Below are 17,558 nucleotides of genomic sequence, written 5' to 3' on the forward strand. Positions count from 1 at the left end.
TCAAATCCCTGAGTCAGTGTTAAAGTTTTGTAAATCATAAGTTAGAAAATATGAACTTTATCCATGAGATTTAGATACAAACATGGCAGCAAAAAAAATCAATAATAACCTTGCATGTCTATTTAGACCTCTAATAACAGGGAAAAAAACTGCTGTTCATTAATATGCTTCACCACCACATCCACCGCTATTTACCCCCTCCCCCTTCCCCCCCCAGGGAACCTCGATACTTGCCCCATTTTTGTGTATCGATGACAAATTATCAAACTGTTTGTAAGTCGTGCGTTCAAACGCTGCTACTTTGGCCATTTTTGAGGCCCACTCCTGAAATGATGCCGGCGCTCCCCCCCCCCCCCCAAAAAATTCTACCAGCCTCCAAGTACAATTTGTCTTCCTACCATTATACTTGTCTGTCCAATTTTGAATATTTATCCCCAAATAACCCAAGATAAAGAGGTTTGCCAAGAGTCTTAAATCTGTGTCTTCTGGCGACCAACTCCATCTCTGTGGAAATTGCTCCTCCCATCATTTTGAGCACCTCTTAAATCTCCTCATAACTGCTTTTTTTAACTGATGGTTGGGAGGTGGGCCAAAACAACCCCTGACTTGGCTTCTTGAGACCTACGTCCATTAAGATGGCCTGCTATTAATACAAAAGCCATTAACTTTAAGGAGTTGCTGGTTCCGCTTTTTTTACAAGAGCCCAAAAAGTATTTAAGCAAATGCTCATTTCAGATGACTACATAATTCAACAATTTTGCATGCAAAGACATAATTCTGAATTACCAGAAAGATGGAGAGCTGTTAGGTTGGGAAGCTTTACACCAAGTGGGGTAAGATTGTCGCTTATTAAATGAAAATTGTGTTTATAATAATTCGTGACATATTTGAAACCCTGCTGTTTCTCTTAAAAAATTTTAGCTCCCAATTAAAAAATTGTAGCTTTTTGTTGCCTTTAAGTCAGAAGATTGTAGTTTTAAATCCTTCTGTTGTACACTAGTTAAGATGATGGAGAGCTGAATTGCTGGAAAAAAAGAACATGAGAAATTGGAACAGGAGTGGGCTCTATGCCTGTCGAACCTGCTCCGCCATTCAGTGTGATCGTGGCTGATCTGATGATGGGCTCATCTCCACCGATCTACCTTTTCCCCATATCTCTTAATTCCCCTATATGTAGAAATCTATCCAACCTTGTCTTAAATATATTGTATTTACTGAGGTAACAGCTTCCGTGGGCAGCGAATTCCACATATTCACTACTCTCTGGGAAAAGCAGTTCCTCCTCATCTATGTCCTAAATTGTTAGTTTGATAAATAGTAAATAAATGCCGACTGAAATAATTTTATTTATTTCTATTGAGTTGTACGTATCGTTCAGAGAATCTATGTTGCTGCCATTTATTATCTATAAAATATCTACATAAAAATTGCAAATGTACCATGCAAGATACTCTTGTGTTACCATTTGCAGTGCACAACATTGTTTTGTTTGCTTACAAGAATTATGTTGCATTATATTAGTCAAGTCCTTCTTTAGTGGAACACAATAAATGTTCTTTGAATAATGCCCTGGTCAAAAATAATACTGGACAACTTTGTTTCAAAAGGTTTGCTTCCTGAAAAAAAGATTGGGCATTATGATAAACAACTTCAAGCTGAACACAGATATTTTCTGATATGATGCATCATGTAGGAAGTTGGAGAAACAGTAAATTAACTTTTATTGAATTTGACTTGTTGAATTGCATAGTGATCCTGGTACATTGCATTAGTTTAACTGACCTTAAAATGTTTTGGCGCTGATTTTCATCTGTACTCAACATCTGTCAGTGTCCAACAATAGATGGCCATCGATGATGGATTCCACTTGCCATGATACCACTTCTCCATGGTTGCAATGTCGTGGTGAAACTTTTCACCATGTTTGTCACTGGCTGCACCAGGATCAGCAGGGAAGACGTCCAAGTGCTAGCGCAGAAAATGAATTTTCAATGACATGTTGCACCTCATGGTTTTGTTTGCTTTAAGTAGGTTGTTAATCGATATCAATGTAATGCACAGTATCTGTCTATGTGAGCTGCTTTTAGATCCTGTCTACATCTATCCTGACTAAGCATGCCCAGGCCTAAGATAACATTTGTGAAGCACCTGCCTAGGCATGTTTCGACTAACCATAATGGCTTGCTTTGTGATCAATATCCTAGTAGACTTAAAATATGACAGGAAATCACAAAAAAGTTGTATGTAAGAAACAGTGTGATAGGAAAATTTTTAAGGTAATTTTCGTGATCTGCAGCCCAAAGTCAACAAAGTACACGCAAAAGTATTCAGGAAGCAAAATCTACATTGTCCAGTGTAATCATTTACCAATGCCATGATTACCTTGTGCTCTCTCACAGCTAAAGTATTCATTGTGGCTTGATTTTAAACCAGGAAGAGGTGTCAATAAATAGTGGTTGAAACTACTGTTTGGACATGGTGAATCAAGTGCTCTGATATAATGACAGTAAAAATTACAATAACTTGCACCTGGCGCCATTCAGATGTCCTTCTACTTGGTAAGGGATGTAATTGGCCAATTTAATCGTGCCCTACATGAGATGACAGGGCAGATGACTAAAGATGCAAGCTTTAGGCATTGTGCTGAGATAGGGAAGAGTTTAGGTTGCAAAGAGAACCTAAGAAATGGGTCATCTGATCTATCAAGCCTGCTGTGCCATTCAATAAGATCATGGTTGATCTGACTCCACCTCCCTACCTTTTCCCCATGACAATTTCCCTAGTATGCAAAAAAAAACTTTAAGACCATAATCTTAAAGGGAATCGATGGTGGAAGAAACTATGTTGCAGATCATTCCGAGCTGGAGAAGCACAGAGCAATAAGTGTGTGATAGAAGGTTTTGAGAGGAGAAGATGTGAGAGACATGTGGAGGAGTGGGATTTGAAGTGGGGGCACAGGCGGCAGAGATTTGGGTTGCTTAAAAGAAGTGGAGCACTGAATGCGAGTTGGTGGCCAGGACAGTAAGAAGTTGGAACTTGGGGCTAATTTACAAATGAGTCACAAGAATTTTACTTAAAATATTGTAATTCAGATTCACTTTCTTGTCATTGCCTCGTAAACCTAGCAATGAAATCTCAATATACAGTTATGAAAGCAATTAATTACTAGAGTTTAGACGTGGTACAGTAAGTCAGGTAGCAACGAGATGTCCACCATTCAGATGGAGAAAACGCTTCCCCTAATCTCTGACTAATACTTTCAAATTATAGTTCAAAGTTGAGCTGAGGAAATGACCTGGAAGGTATTTTAAACAATCTATCTGAGACCAATACTTTACCACAGTGCTGCGAAGGTTAAGGGCTGTTTGTCAGGAGGAGATTTCATTATGAGGATTGTTTGCTTTGTATCTGCTCCCTTTGTGCCTCCCCAGATGCTCCCTCCTCATGCAATGTGAATGATTTTAAAAACCCCATTTGACATGATGGGGAGGGAGAATTTTGTGTAGTTACGCCCTCCCCCAAAACCCCCAGCTTATAGTTTATGTTTTGTTTCTCTTCCCCTTGTGCTTCAAAACCCTGAATCGCTTTTTTTCTAACAGGCTGGATTGATGATCTGCTGAATATTAAAATTAAAACCTGACTTAAGTCGATACTTTTTTTTCTCTCATGATGTTGATCAGAGAATTTTATTCTGGGCAGGCAGCATGCACCCATTCTATCTTGCATTGCAGGCAGGACAAAATGTTTATTGAAATGTGATTACTACTTTCAGTGACATAAAGTGTGGAGTTCAAAGACTTAATTATTTTTACGGGTGGTCGGGCTAAGTTGGGTATCTCTGTCCTGGAATCCTGTACTACTTCTCCATCGTCGCGTCGTCACAGGCAGCAGTCCGCTATTTGAATGAGAAGCCGGCTTTGCAAAAATTGAAGCAAAAAAATGCGACATGCAGTGTGGACATCTCGGCCCTTGAGTCCATGTGGGCCACCCAATTAACCGACATCCCCGGATGTTTCGAACGGTAGGAGGAAACTGGAGCCCCTGGTTTCTGTGTCTGGTCTAAAAATACAATCTGGACATGACCCAGATACAGTGCATTTGGCATTCTCTATTCTGCCAATGTTTAAGCTCTACATCACAGGCACCAGACTTCACTCCATTGACTACATCTACATGAGGTGGTGTCTTTTCTTTAAATAAAAAGCAACTTCTATCCTCAAAGTCCCCCACTACCCAGGCCATGTCCTCTTCACTCTGCTACCATCGGGAAAAAGGGTACAGGAGCCTAAAGATAAGCCCTCAGCAGCACAAGGACAGCTTCTTCCCCTCCGCCATCAGATTCCTGAATGATCATTGAACAAGAGTCACTAACCTTTTGTGCCCTATTGTTCTTATTTTATTTTTTATCGTAATATTATAAGATGGTTATAATATGAATGTTTGCACCGTGATACTGCTGCAAAACACCAAATTTCATGACTTGTTCATGTCAATAAATCCGGATTAGTTGCTGCATCTTTGGTTTCTTCAGCCCTAACCTTTAGAATTCCTTTCTGAAACCTGCATCCTTTACTTCTTTTGAGGTGTTTCTTGAAATTTGCTGTCTTTTTGACATCAATTCTAAAAATTTCTTGTGCCTCTGTTTGTTAACCCAACTTTAAACAGGCTTGGCTAATTTAAAGCCTTTAATTCATAAGCATGTTGTTTGCTTTGCTACTGCTGACATCTGACTGAATACAGTGATATGCAAGAGGCCAGAAGCATAAGTGTGTAGGCTGGAAGAGGTTAGCCCATCCTGTGATTGCCTGTTATTCACACCTATTCCTTCTGAGTTGCACAAAAAACAAGCAATGGAATTTGTCGTGTCTGAAACCTGGAGCTAAATAAAATTGACAGTCTCCATTACTGGGGAGGAAATTCACTTTGGATCTTCTTGTTTATGGGATTGTCTAATAAGACCATTTACTTGGCGAGATAACGCAGAAGAAATGTGATTGGGTTATCAAATAGCTGAATAATATCAGTGCTGGCAGTCTTATAATCTACTGGAGAGGAGGTTGAATTGTTTATTACTGTTCGGTTCTGAAATGGCACTGGTTAAAATTGCTCCTACAGTAGGAAATGCTTAATCAATTGATGAACTAAGAAAAGTGAGCAGAAAAAAATGTGACGTGACAGTAGAGACTGCACAATAAATCATGAGGTAAGCGTAAAACTTGAAGAAAAGTTTGGTCCGTGGCAGGTATAAATTGTCAAACAGGAAGCGGAATGTAGAAAATCACGTAGAAATGTCCACTCAGCCACAGTATGCGGCAGTTGGTAAACCCCAGCGCAGTGAACTTCAGCGTATCTTTTGAATGTGTGAATTAGAACTGTATGGATTCAACTGACTGTTAAAATGCCATCTGGAGAGTCCAAAACATTAACAACACGTAACTAATTTGGGCTCTAATTGCAATTTTAATTAGTAAATAAGAGAGTAATAGACTCTATAATTAGTATGCAACCTCAGTACAGTTTGTCATTGAGCCTATATAGATAGTTTATGGAAAAAATGGGAAAGACGCAAATATTTTTTCATGATAACTGAAGAGAGGACTTCTGAGTTGTGAAAGTTGTAAGAGTGCTTATAAATTGATTTCTACTAAAATTAGTGCCACGTCTCTGATCAACCAGGTAACTACAGGCTTTGGATCAACCAGGTAACTACATATAGCAAGAAAACACTGAAATGAGGAATGGGGCAAACAGTTGAATGTTTAGTGTTATTGCAGAGGAAATGAAGCATATCTGAAAATAAGCTACGCTTTCCTCCCTTTTTTCATCCTCTTCAGAAAACATGGAAAAGATTCAGCTTAGTATTGCACTGAGGGTCAATGTTGAGGTTTTGTGACACTGACATTATCGGGCCATTACAAATGACATTTGCATTTCAACTGGGGGCATCAGAAGAGAAAATGTTGCTCTCTTAACAATTTTGAATTTTTGTTTTTCTTTTCTCATGCCATTCCCCTATTCATAATAGTCTAGCTGGGATTAGATAATTAATTCCAGGGTAGACAACCCAGAATCTTTGCCGTTTGAAAAATACATTTAACTCTGGAAGCAACTGAAAGTGTGCGATTAACAGTTTGTACATGACCAAAAGATGACTAGTTTTGTGGCTAGTAAATGGTAATCTTTGTGGACTGAACAATATTGATCCAATGGCAAGAAGGAGACTGGGAAGCAGCAGATGGAAGTTAGCCTTGGAAAATGTGAGAGAATGCCTTTTCTTTTAAAGGGGACTAATATTTGCAATAAATAGTAGGAATCTAGGGACTAGGGACCAGCAGTAGATCAGTGTTTAAGGATCTCTGAAGACAGCTGTGCAGATGGGTAAGGCGGTGAAGGCTGATGTGGGATACTTGTCTTTATTAGACAGGGCATGGAATTTCTGAGTAGGGAAATTGGGTCTCAGCTGAACTTCAGTGTACAGTTCCATTTCCACACTGTAAAAGGATGTGATTGAATAAGTGGAGCTGTGGTTAACCAAGATGTAATGTAGGATGGAATGTTCCAATCAAGGGGAGACATGGATAGTCTGGTTTTGTTTTTATTAAAGTGGAAGTTGAGGGGTGATTTGAGTGCATGAAAATGAGGGCATGGGTAATGAAAAACTTTTCCCTTGGCAGACATACCTACACTAAGTCGGGATGTGTTTAAGGGAAGGGATTGGAGGAAGATTTTGTTTTCAACTCAAGGGGTTGTTGAACTCTGTAATGCACTGCCCAAGGATATAGTAGAAGCATTCACTCCCACAAGATTTTAGTCCTATTTAGGTGACTTCATGGTACAGAAGGCTGCGGGCCAAGTGCTGAAAAATAGGAGTCCCCCCTATACATGTTTGACATGCACATACGTGGGCCAAAGGGCCTGTTGCTATGCTGCACGACACTAACTCTAGCTTTCACATGAATGATGGAGAATGGCATCTCTCATTATGCTTTAATTGACGCATTCTCACCCTCTGTTTGTAAATCCTCTGTGCACCTTGGCTCCTTTGCCACTGCCCTTTTCCCTGCATTAACTCGTGTCCTTAGCTTCTCCTGCCTTGCACACTGTGGCCTTCTTTCCACCGTTCCGTTGCTTCTCAAGTTATAAACTTTCCTGGTTCAAAGTCGTTGACCTGAACTGTTAATTCTGTGGCCTCACAAATGCTACCTGGCCTTGTGATTGTTCTCATGTACTCTTTATACTTTTGAGCTAAGACGGTTTATCAGTGGTTTATGTAGATACTGATGCATGCTTCTTGCCAAGCGTTTGGTCCTAAGGACTTGTTGTCTCTTTGCTCAGGTACCTGTTGGAGCAGCACGCTGATCCCAATGCCAAGGCACAATGCGGGGCCACTGCGTTACACTTTGCGGCTGAAGCTGGCAACCTGGAGATTGTGAGGGAGCTGGTGAAGTGGCGGGCTACCATGGTAATGAATGGCCATGGCATGACCCCACTGAAGGTGGCAGCAGAGAGCTGTAAGGCCGACGTGGTGGAGCTGTTACTGTCACACGTGGACTGTGATCGTGAGAGCCGTATCGAGGCCCTGGAGTTGCTGGGTGCCTCCTTCGCCAACGACCGGGAGAACTATGACATCGAGAAGACCTACCACTACCTGTACCTGGCCATGCTGGAGCGACACAAAGACCCCAGCAATCCGCTGCTGAAGGCCACCCTCCCTTCCATCGAGGCCTACAGTGGACGCACAGAGAGCAGAACTCCACAGGAGCTAGAGGCCATCCGCCAGGACAGGGATGCCCTTCACATGGAAGGGCTGATTGTGCGTGAACGAATCCTGGGCTCTGACAACATTGACGTTTCGCACCCCATCATTTACAGGGGGGCTGTGTACGCGGATAGCATGGAGTTTGAACAGTGCATCAAATTGTGGCTCCACGCTTTGCACTTGAGGCAGAAAGGCAATCGTTACACCCACAAAGACTTGCTGCGCTTCGCTCAGGTCTTCTCTCAGATGATACACCTGAACGAACCTGTGAAGCCCCGGGACATCGAGAACGTCCTTAAGTGTAGCGTGCTAGAGATAGAAAGGGGCCTGTCCCGGATCAAAAGTTCATCTGAGGTGGATGTCCATGCAGCCATGGACAATTGCGAATCAAACATCTTTACCTTTTTGTATCTGGTCTGCATCTCCACCAAAACCCAGTGCAGCGAGGAAGAACGGGCACGCATCAACAAGCAGATCTATAGGCTGATCCACCTTGATCCGCGGACTCGGGAGGGCTCCAGCTTGCTGCATCTGGCGGTGAACTCTGGCACGCCAGTGGACGATTTCCACACCAGCGACGTGTGTAGCTTCCCCAGCGCGCAGGTCACAAAGCTGCTGCTGGACTGCGGAGCTGATATGAACGCTGTGGACAAAGACGGCAACGGGCCGCTGCACATCATCGTGCAGTACAACCGGCCTATCAGTGACTTCCTCACCCTGCACGCCATCATCATTAACCTGGTGGAGGCTGGCGCCCATGCTGACATGACCAACAAGCAGAAGAAGACACCACTGGACAAGAGCACAACTGGTGTGTCCGAAATCCTTCTCAAGACCCAGATGAAGATGACCCTGAAGTGCCTGGCTGCCCGAGCTGTGAGAATTCACAACATCAGTTATAAAAGTCAGATTCCTCAAACATTAGAAGAATTTGTAGAATTGCATTGACTCTTACGATATTCAGATGAGTCTTTACCTTAAATGGTTCTAGGTATGTCTGCAAAGCATTGGCTTTATGGAATGGGTCTGCTCATTATGTGACCGTGTGCTTTGTCTTGCATTCCCCTCACTCGAAACCCCTGATTGCCTTTGGTGCTTGCTTCCTTACAACACTTTCTTGAAGCAGGTCTGTGTGATGCAAGTACCGACAAACTAAACTTTTAAATACTTGTGCAAGGTGTAAGAATGATCTTTTTATTCCAGGCTAGGATCAAACCTTGTCTTCCAACGGCATTAGAATACAAGGAACAGGAGTAGAATGCATATGTTTAAGCCTCTGCCATTTTAGTAAGATTATGATTGATTGAATCATTGACTCTATTGTAATTCTACACCTGATACTTTTATTCCTCATCACTATCCTCTACTTGGCCTTGTTTTTTAAAAGATATACAGCACGGTAACAGGCCCTTCCAGCCCACGAGCCTGTGCCACCCAAATTAACCCTACAACGTCTGTTTTGAAGGATGGGAAGAAACTGGAACACCCGGAGGAAACTCTTGTAGACATGGGGAGAACGGACAAACTCCTTCCTGAAAGTGGCAGATTTGAACCCTAGGTGCTGGTACTGCTAATCTCTTCATTGCCTGTGGTTAAAGGAAGCATCAGGCTGAATTATTAAACAGGACAGGAACAGGCCCTTTGGTCCACCTTGTCTTCACTGAATACTATGCCAAATTAAACTAAATCTCTTCTGCTTGATCCTTGTCACTCCAGGCCTTGTGTTCTACCTAAAAACCTCTTGTATGCTGCTATTTTCTCCACTTCCACTCTTGCCTCAGACAGCAGGTTCCAGCTACCAAAAGCTGTTTAAAACGTCCACGCATCTTCCTTTAAAATTTTCCCCTAGCACCTTAAATTCTTGCCCTCCTGTATTCAACATTTTTATCCTGGGAAAAATATTTTGTCCCATTCATAATTTTATAACTTCTATTTCTCACTTCAACCTCTGATGCTTCAGACCAGCCATTCTCAACCTTTTTTCAGCTATGGCCCCCTTAGGACTCTGTTCAAAGTTTATGGGCGCTCTTCCCTGTGAAGCAGTCGTTTAATTGGTTTCGTCCATCCTACCAACAGCATTGTCTGATTTCAGTCCCTGGCGCCCACCCCGTTAAATATGCTGTGGCCCTCATTGAGAATAGCTGCTCCAGAGAAGATGACCAAAATTTGTCCATCCTCACGTTAACGGTTGCCCTTAACGAACCCTCCACACCCCTCCTTCAATGGGGCGATGGGAATCGAACACAATTGGTCATACATTTTCCGTTAAGGCAGTGGACAATTTTTAAATGACTATTAAACCGTCCTCCTGCCATACCTGGCTTCATTGGGGAATAGGAAAGGAAGAATATCTGACCTTTTGTTGGGTTGCACTTCAGACTGTAGGTTTTATTGCTCCCATGTTACAACTGTGGGAACAGCAGAGTCCAACATTTTTCCAATGTTGTTGGAATATATCATTCCAGAAAGTGGCTGAGATGCTACTTTTAGTGAACAAACTGAATTCAAGTTCCAGTTTATTATCATCCAACTACACATCTACAACCTGATGAAACTGTGCTACATGTGCTTGATCTGGTTGTATATCAGATTATTTTTAGACCAAGCACTCTTCAGTCACATCTCTTTGTCTCTGTGCAAGATGTATATTTTACTGGTTAATATAACTAACAAATTTGAATGCTATTCAAAAATCTAGAGCCTTTTATTATGGGGAGAATGGCACTGATCTGGATACTGAGGGAAGATTACTACACTCTTGCCACCATGCCAATATTGAATCTTTGAGTTAAAGGATTGGATTTGTAATCTGAGATGTTTTAGAAAGTTGGGCCAAGTTGTAATTCTTCATACCTTTTCATGACTTTTCATACCTGCAAGTGTTTTAGACTTGTTGGGTAAATGAAAACAATTGAAATTGTTACTTTCTGCATTTATTTCCTAGTGCAATTATAGTTTACTGTACTTAGTCTTATTGAAGACCTTGTAATTTTATTCCTGATAGTCTGCTATTTAGAACATTACAGCACGGTCCAGGCCCTTCAGCCCACGACGTTGTGCTTACTTGTATAAACCTTCCCTGCCTCGTAGCCCTCTATTTTTCTTTAATCCATGAATCTGTCTAAGAATCTTTTAAGTGTCCCTATTATACCTGCCTCCACCACCACAACTGGCAACACATTCCAGGCACCTATACTCTCAGTGTGTTTTTTTTAAAGAAAACCCTTCTGTTTCCTCTGAACTTTCCTCCCCTCACTTTGTACGGGTGTCATCTTAACAAATGTGCTCCTCCATGTTCTTCTGGTACTCTGAAGGATGGGAAGAAACTGGAACACCCGGAGGTGTTTCAGTAGGAAGTCCATTGTTTGGATCGCCTTTGCAGTTGGTTTCACCCTTTCACTTTTATGTGAAGTATTGATATCAGTTAGACCATAAGACATAGGAGCAGCAATAGTCTATTCAGCCCATCAAGTCTGCCCGGCCACTTAATCATGAGCTGATCCATTTCCCCCATTCTGGCCCACTGACCAGCTTTCTTCCCATAACCTTTGATGCCCTGGCTAATCAAGAACCTATCAATCTCTGCCTTAAATGACCTGGCCTCCATAACCTCCTGTGGCAACAAATTCCACACATTATTACCACGCTCTGGCTAAAGGAATTTCTGTTCTAAGCAGACACTCCTCGATCCTGAAGTGAAAAATAAAATTCAAAACCTTGAGAGCAGTTGGCTCCTACATTATCCCTTTTGGAAATGAAATCAGGCATTGTAGCAGGAGCATTATTTTTTTTTAAAAATCCACAAAAATGGTGGGTCTTTTCTTTTTAATTTGAGTTAAAGGATTGGATTTGTAATCTGAGATGTCTTAGAAAGTTGGGCCAAGTTGTAATTCTTCATACCTTTTCATGATAGACTGGAAAATATTCCACGATGTGTTTTTGCTTATTCCTTCTAAACTGAATTTATTTTTGTGACTAAACAGTCAGCTACGGACTGTCTGCTTTGTTATCCATATCAGTTCTAATGGGGGTTAATTTTTTTTTCTCCCATAAAACTTGGTTCAGAACAGTTGTGTTGTTTCTGTTGTCTTTTGATTTTGACAGGCATCCATTATTACCTTGCCATGTGGCGTTTAGATTTCAGGCATATTGTAGTAAATGTTCAAAACTGTCTCAAGTTGAACAAAGCTCTGAAATGGAAGACTACACTTTTACAACTCGGTACTAACTGTGCTGACCATCTTGCGGTACTAACTGTACCGACCATCTTGAACCCAAGGCCTTGCTTTCCTCTTGTAGACCAACGATTGTGGTGCTTCAGTCTATTCTCATTTTTATTTTAAGCCAATGACATCAACGAGGAAATGTTTTGAACCCACTTTATCTTGAATATCTTCAACTTGATTGTATTGAAGAACAGGAGGAGACCACTCAGTCTCTCAGGCCTGCCCCACCATTGATGCTCCAGAGCTTCTCTTGTATCAGTTTCTGACAAGCCCTTAATTCTTTTTTTTTTCCCTTCTCTGCAGAATTTAAATTGTGCCTGCTTCTGCATAATTGGCTTAAAAGGAAAATAAGTGAAGTAAAAAAACACCTTTCACTTTTCTATTAATTACTTTTGGTTGAAGCAATTTTGAATTTTACAGTGGATTTCCAGAATAACTTATCCATTACCTCTGTTAATAAAGGTAGAAGATCACCCAGGTAAATTGGTTAAAAGGTTCCAGATCTATATAAAGCTAGAAATCTAATCCTGGAACCTGTAATATTCTGTGTTGTAGCCCTGAGGTCAGCTGAGCACAACGTGCCTGGATGTGAGACCCTCCCCATTTTTAATAGCTTGCAGATGCCCTCGAAGAATGATCACTTGGGGAAGTTGATGGAAGGCTGTTGGAACTGTACTGTTCTTGGGAGGGTGGAATGATAACGATACTTTAGGCACCTAATCTCCAGGTTAGCAAAATGTCATGTTTAGAATGTTTAGAATATTTCATTATTGACTCTAAATTCCTGTTGTTTCACAGATGTGAAAGGCCCTCAACTCACGAAGGAACGTAGGGGCGAGGGAGGTTGTGAAAGTCTTTCACACAGCCGTACCAGCAATTGGAGCCCTTCAGCATTCATTGTGATATGTCTGATGATTGTTAGCTTGAGGCGTAAATTGGTTCCACTTTGCACACACTTAGGAGTCCATGTGTAGATTCCTGGGGATGTTCAGTGGCTTTAAATCTTGTGTGTAGTGGCGAGGTTTTGGGGGGGGGGGGGGGAAGAGTGCGGTGTGTAACCCACAAAAAAATCCCCTCTCCATAAATGCCAATGGAATAAAATCTCATTTTGCCTCAGTTGTTGAAGCTGCTTTCATCAGTTCTGCCCTCCCGCATCCACAAACTTTGTAATTGGGACCATTCTGGTCGTCAGGCTGAGTTCTGGCTCCTGGTTCTCATTTTGGGGAGCTAAGGTTGCTCAGAAGTTCAGTAAAACACCTTGTGTGGCTTCACTTTACTAATAATTGTGAGAACAGATCAATCTGTTGATAAAATGTACAAAAATGGCTTAAAGCTTGGACTTTCGGTAGAACTTTAGTGTTTAAAAACACAAAACTGCTGAGATAGAATTGAGTGACAGTTAAACATCGGATGCTTAACTTTTTTATTACTTGAATGCTCCTATTGATTTTGAACAAAAGAAGACTCGCAAAAGGTGCTATAATAATGCAGTCTTCTCAATTGTCAAAGTACTTTAGCCAGTGAAGTACCTTTGAAGTGTGGCCACTCTTGTGGGGCTGCCAGTTTGCATACTGCAGGCAGTGGCAAACTGTAATGCAATGATAACTTGATTATGGAAAAGATGTGACACACAGATCCGTGGTGGGGTTAAACAGGAAAGTCTGCAGACACTGGGACTGTAGTGCAATACTCCAAGCTGCTGGAGAAACTGTCAAGGTGTGAGCAAAAGCTATCCTCTGGCCTGAGCCCACCTCTGACCCCATTCCTGTTAGCCTGTGCCCCTCCTCCTCCTCCTCCTTTCCTCCTCCCCCCCCCCACCCCACCATCATCTGCTCTCCTCCTCCACCCTCCCCATCATTTTATTCAGACACCTGCCTGTTTTTTGCTCATCATTCTTTCATGAAGGGCTCAGGCTTGAAGCATTGGTTTCTCTACCTCTTCTGGATGCTGCATAACCAGAGTTTCTCCAGCACTTTTGTCTTATCGTGATGGGGCTCTTCACACTCTGGGGGTTGTTCGTGGGACTTCAGAAATGGTGAAAACATTGGGAAAATATTTTTTATGAAATAGCAATAGAATGGAAGTGGGTGGGAGAAGGAATGTTGTCCCTTAACACTGCAATCACTTTGGATCAATGTTCAAGACCCTTTTGATATGAAAATTGTTTTGTTTTTGGATTTGATGGTCTCTTCCCAATTTGAATTCTTCAACACACTTGTATTGTGTGATTTGCAGTTTTTAAGCTTTCTCGGCAAATATTTGACTAGCTTTTTGCCTTGGGATCTGGATAATGGTATTGCTGATGAGGCCAGCACTTAATGTTCTGTTCCCTAATTGGCCCCTAAACTGAGGAGACAATTCTGTGGATGAATTTAGAGCCAGATACAGGCCTGAGTGCAAGAATGATGGACATTAGTGAACCCAATATCTTTTATGATAATCCGATCATTCCACGGTTACTATCACGGCTACCAGATTTTTTTTAAAGGAAAATTGGTTTATTTAATTATTTGAATTTAAATTCTTCATCTTTCGACTGGTAGTGGAATTTGTACTAGTGTCTCTGGATCCTTGTTGACTAACTTAACGGCTGAGCCTTGCGCTCATCAAAGCTGCCCAGAACCCCCACCTCCCATTGTTATTCCCAACAGAAAGGATCTGTTCGAATTAGTGGTACAACTGGCAACCGATCAGTGCTCTTTGAAGCTGTTGACCAATTAACGCCACTTCTCCTTCCTTCCCTTCCTGCCCAGGTAGGGAATACTTTCAAGCTTTTGGTTCAGGGAGAGCTTTAATCTTGTATTAAAAAGGAAGAATTAAAATTCAGTTTTACATAAATATATAGATTGGGATTGAATTTCCCAGTTTATTTGAAATGCCCAGATAATTTTTGATATCTGATTAACCTTTTTAAAGATCTTTTGCTTTTACTGTTACACTTTGGCCAATGGAACCACGAATAGGGCACTGTCATCAAGCATAAATGAGAAGGCACAAAGGTCCATGTTTTTGTACCTAATATCCATGGAATTGCTTCCAGTGGTTTTTAAGTTGTCATTGTCACAAATGATGGACCTATAGTTGCATGAGTTAAAGTGCTGTCTCCAATCACACAATTTGAAGGAGTTTATTTTAAGGCATTCTTGCCAGGGTTACTTAATATTGGGAACCCATTCCTGGTTTCTGTGTCTTGATAGGTATAGGTGCTTTCCACAAAATCCCTCGTGGAATCCTGCCTTTACTTCTGCTGTTCGGATATCTAGTCATTAGTTACTGTCACCTCCCAACTCAGAGCTAGTGTGGATCATTTGAGGGTATCCCAGGGTATGAAATGGGTGGGGAGCATGCGCATCAGTAACAATGTATTAGTATCCTAGATTTTAGTAACACTAAGCTCGGAAGCCAAAAATTAATGGCAACTTGACTGCTGTGTGGTGATGGGGTGTGATGTGGTTTCGAAGTTGAATGATCGATCTTGCTAATTATACATTTCATTTTGTGTAGAAGATTAACAAAATGTATAAACCCAGTTAAAATGGCAGTCAAAAAAAATTGCTTACCATTGTGGGCCTGACTGATTTATTGTGTATCTGCAAAACCTCGGACTGAAATGCCATTGCCTTGGCATCATTGCATTTAGTCACATACACACAGAGGGGGCCTGCGGTTGTAGTTGCTAAATTGTTTTCAAAGCCCTCCTAAGCGTGTGCTAAATTATTTGGAGCAAATCTGAACATGACCACTAAATGCCTTAACGATGGCAAGAGGATAATATATAATTTTTAAAAATCTGCGTCACTTTTCTGACACGGGGCCCTATTGGTCTTACTGCTTTTTTAATTTTTGATGTTTTGAATTTGCTGATTTGCGACAGTTGAGCGTTTGTAGGGCAGAATGCTCAGCTGTTTGTGTGGGGTTAAACATGTTGGGCATTTGTAACTTGGGAAGTACCTGAACCTGACTGATTGCTAGCACTATCTGGTCATTTGTAAATTGAGAACCTGGTCCATACAAGAGATTATCCTAAAAGCCTTCCTGGTGAAAGCCAGTGACCATTGATATGCCAGAGGGTGAAAATCGTATCTGTATGTATTGAGTTGAAATGCCACGGCACTTTGCACTATTATTCCTCAGGATGTGTAACTTCCCCCAAGATGGGAATTCAGTTGTCTCTAAAATTGAAGTGAGTTGTGCAAAATTAGATTTATTACTGGATTTTTAAACATGCCTTTTATGTCAGTTTCCACTGAATTCCCACACTACTGTTTTTTTTTGGAAAAGGTAAGGGAATTGTGTTATAAAAGAATTCATTCTTGTATCTTGTAAAATGTGACTGTTTTGTTTAAATAAAACTATAATGTACACTGAAAAGAAACATCCAGGTTTGGTAACAATAAAGGTAGAGGTCGTAATTGTATAGTTTTGTACTGCGTGACTTTGTAACAGGATCTATAATTGAAGTGATCTTGCAGTGCCATGACTGAGTTCTGCCATTAGTCCAGATTTTTGGTGATCACTTCCAATTTGGTGACTTCTCTCTACCTTGATTCCCAAAATTCATTCATTACGTTTGAAGGAGAGGGAGAAGTTTGGACTTGCTGACCTGTCTAGAGAGGTTTTATGGCATTATCCTTTTGACCTATATCCATCAACCTTTCCTATCTAAAAGTCTTTTGAACATTTACCACCCTCTGGCAGCTCATTCAAAACACCCACCACCCTCAGTCAGCTAAAACATCGGTTGTATTTTCTCTTAAATCTACTGCGAGTTAAATGTCCGTGTGGAATGTTCTTAGACATGAAGTAGCTTAAAACCTGTTGAAACGAATGCATGTTTGAGGATTTTTGCCTGCGTGTGAGGAAGGGAATGGGGAAGGACTTCTGCATATACAGTAGAAGTTCAAAAAATCTGGACCACTCGAGAATCCGGACTTTTCAAACTTTTTAAATTTAGTGGGCTCGTGTGTGTGCATGCATAAATGCCGCAGATGAACAGCAGCAGCAAATTCTTTAAAATGCTCATGAATAAACGATCAAAATTTACGTGGTCATCTCAAATTTGAATTTTAAAAGTACTGCCCGGGAATCTGGAAAACTTGGACCGACCTGAGCAGTCTGGATTTTTGGATGTCTACTGTACATTTAAATCAGTGCTGCAGCAATTAATCTTGACAAATTTTCGGTTTATGAAAGGGTTGTGGAATCAGTAGATGAAAACCTCAGTGATTATGAATGTTCACCAAGAATTGTTAAACATTGGGGTAAAAGCAAGGTGAAGTATACTTGTCTAAGGCATGCTGGTTTAATTCATGGGATGTTGTGGGCCTCCAGTCAGACAGTGATACAGGTGACACAATTAGTAGAGCTGTTGCTTCACTGATTTGGTCACCTTGGTTTGATCCTGGATCTGTGGATGTCCTCACTGAGCAGGTGGGTTTCCTTCTATTATATAAAACAAAAGTTAGGTTAATTGGACACTAAGAGCGTAGGGGTGTGGTTGAATCTGAGGGATGATTTTATGGGAATGTAAGAAGAATAAATTGGGGTTAGTGTAAATTGATGGTTGGCATGGA

At 41.2% G+C, this 17,558-nt stretch overlaps 1 protein-coding gene across 2 annotated transcripts in view; it reads left to right on the forward strand.

The window, feature by feature from the left end:
* Positions 1-17,558, forward strand: part of fem1b (fem-1 homolog b) — a 30,938-nt gene that overhangs the window by 11,321 nt on the left and 2,059 nt on the right. The window contains exons 3-4 of one of the 2 annotated variants that reach the window (XM_069910505.1): positions 7,336-8,750; positions 12,784-16,402. In XM_069910505.1, the coding sequence (XP_069766606.1) occupies positions 7,460-8,707 (1,248 nt within the window). In that variant the 5' untranslated portion in view covers positions 7,336-7,459 and the 3' untranslated portion in view covers positions 8,708-8,750; positions 12,784-16,402. Of the gene's footprint in view, positions 1-7,335; positions 8,751-12,783; positions 16,403-17,558 lie in introns of those variants that run through there. The other variant, XM_069910506.1, reaches the window with a different exon arrangement.

The sequence above is a fragment of the Narcine bancroftii genome, chromosome 14, assembly GCF_036971445.1.
Source record: "Narcine bancroftii isolate sNarBan1 chromosome 14, sNarBan1.hap1, whole genome shotgun sequence".
NCBI lineage: Eukaryota > Metazoa > Chordata > Chondrichthyes > Torpediniformes > Narcinidae > Narcine > Narcine bancroftii.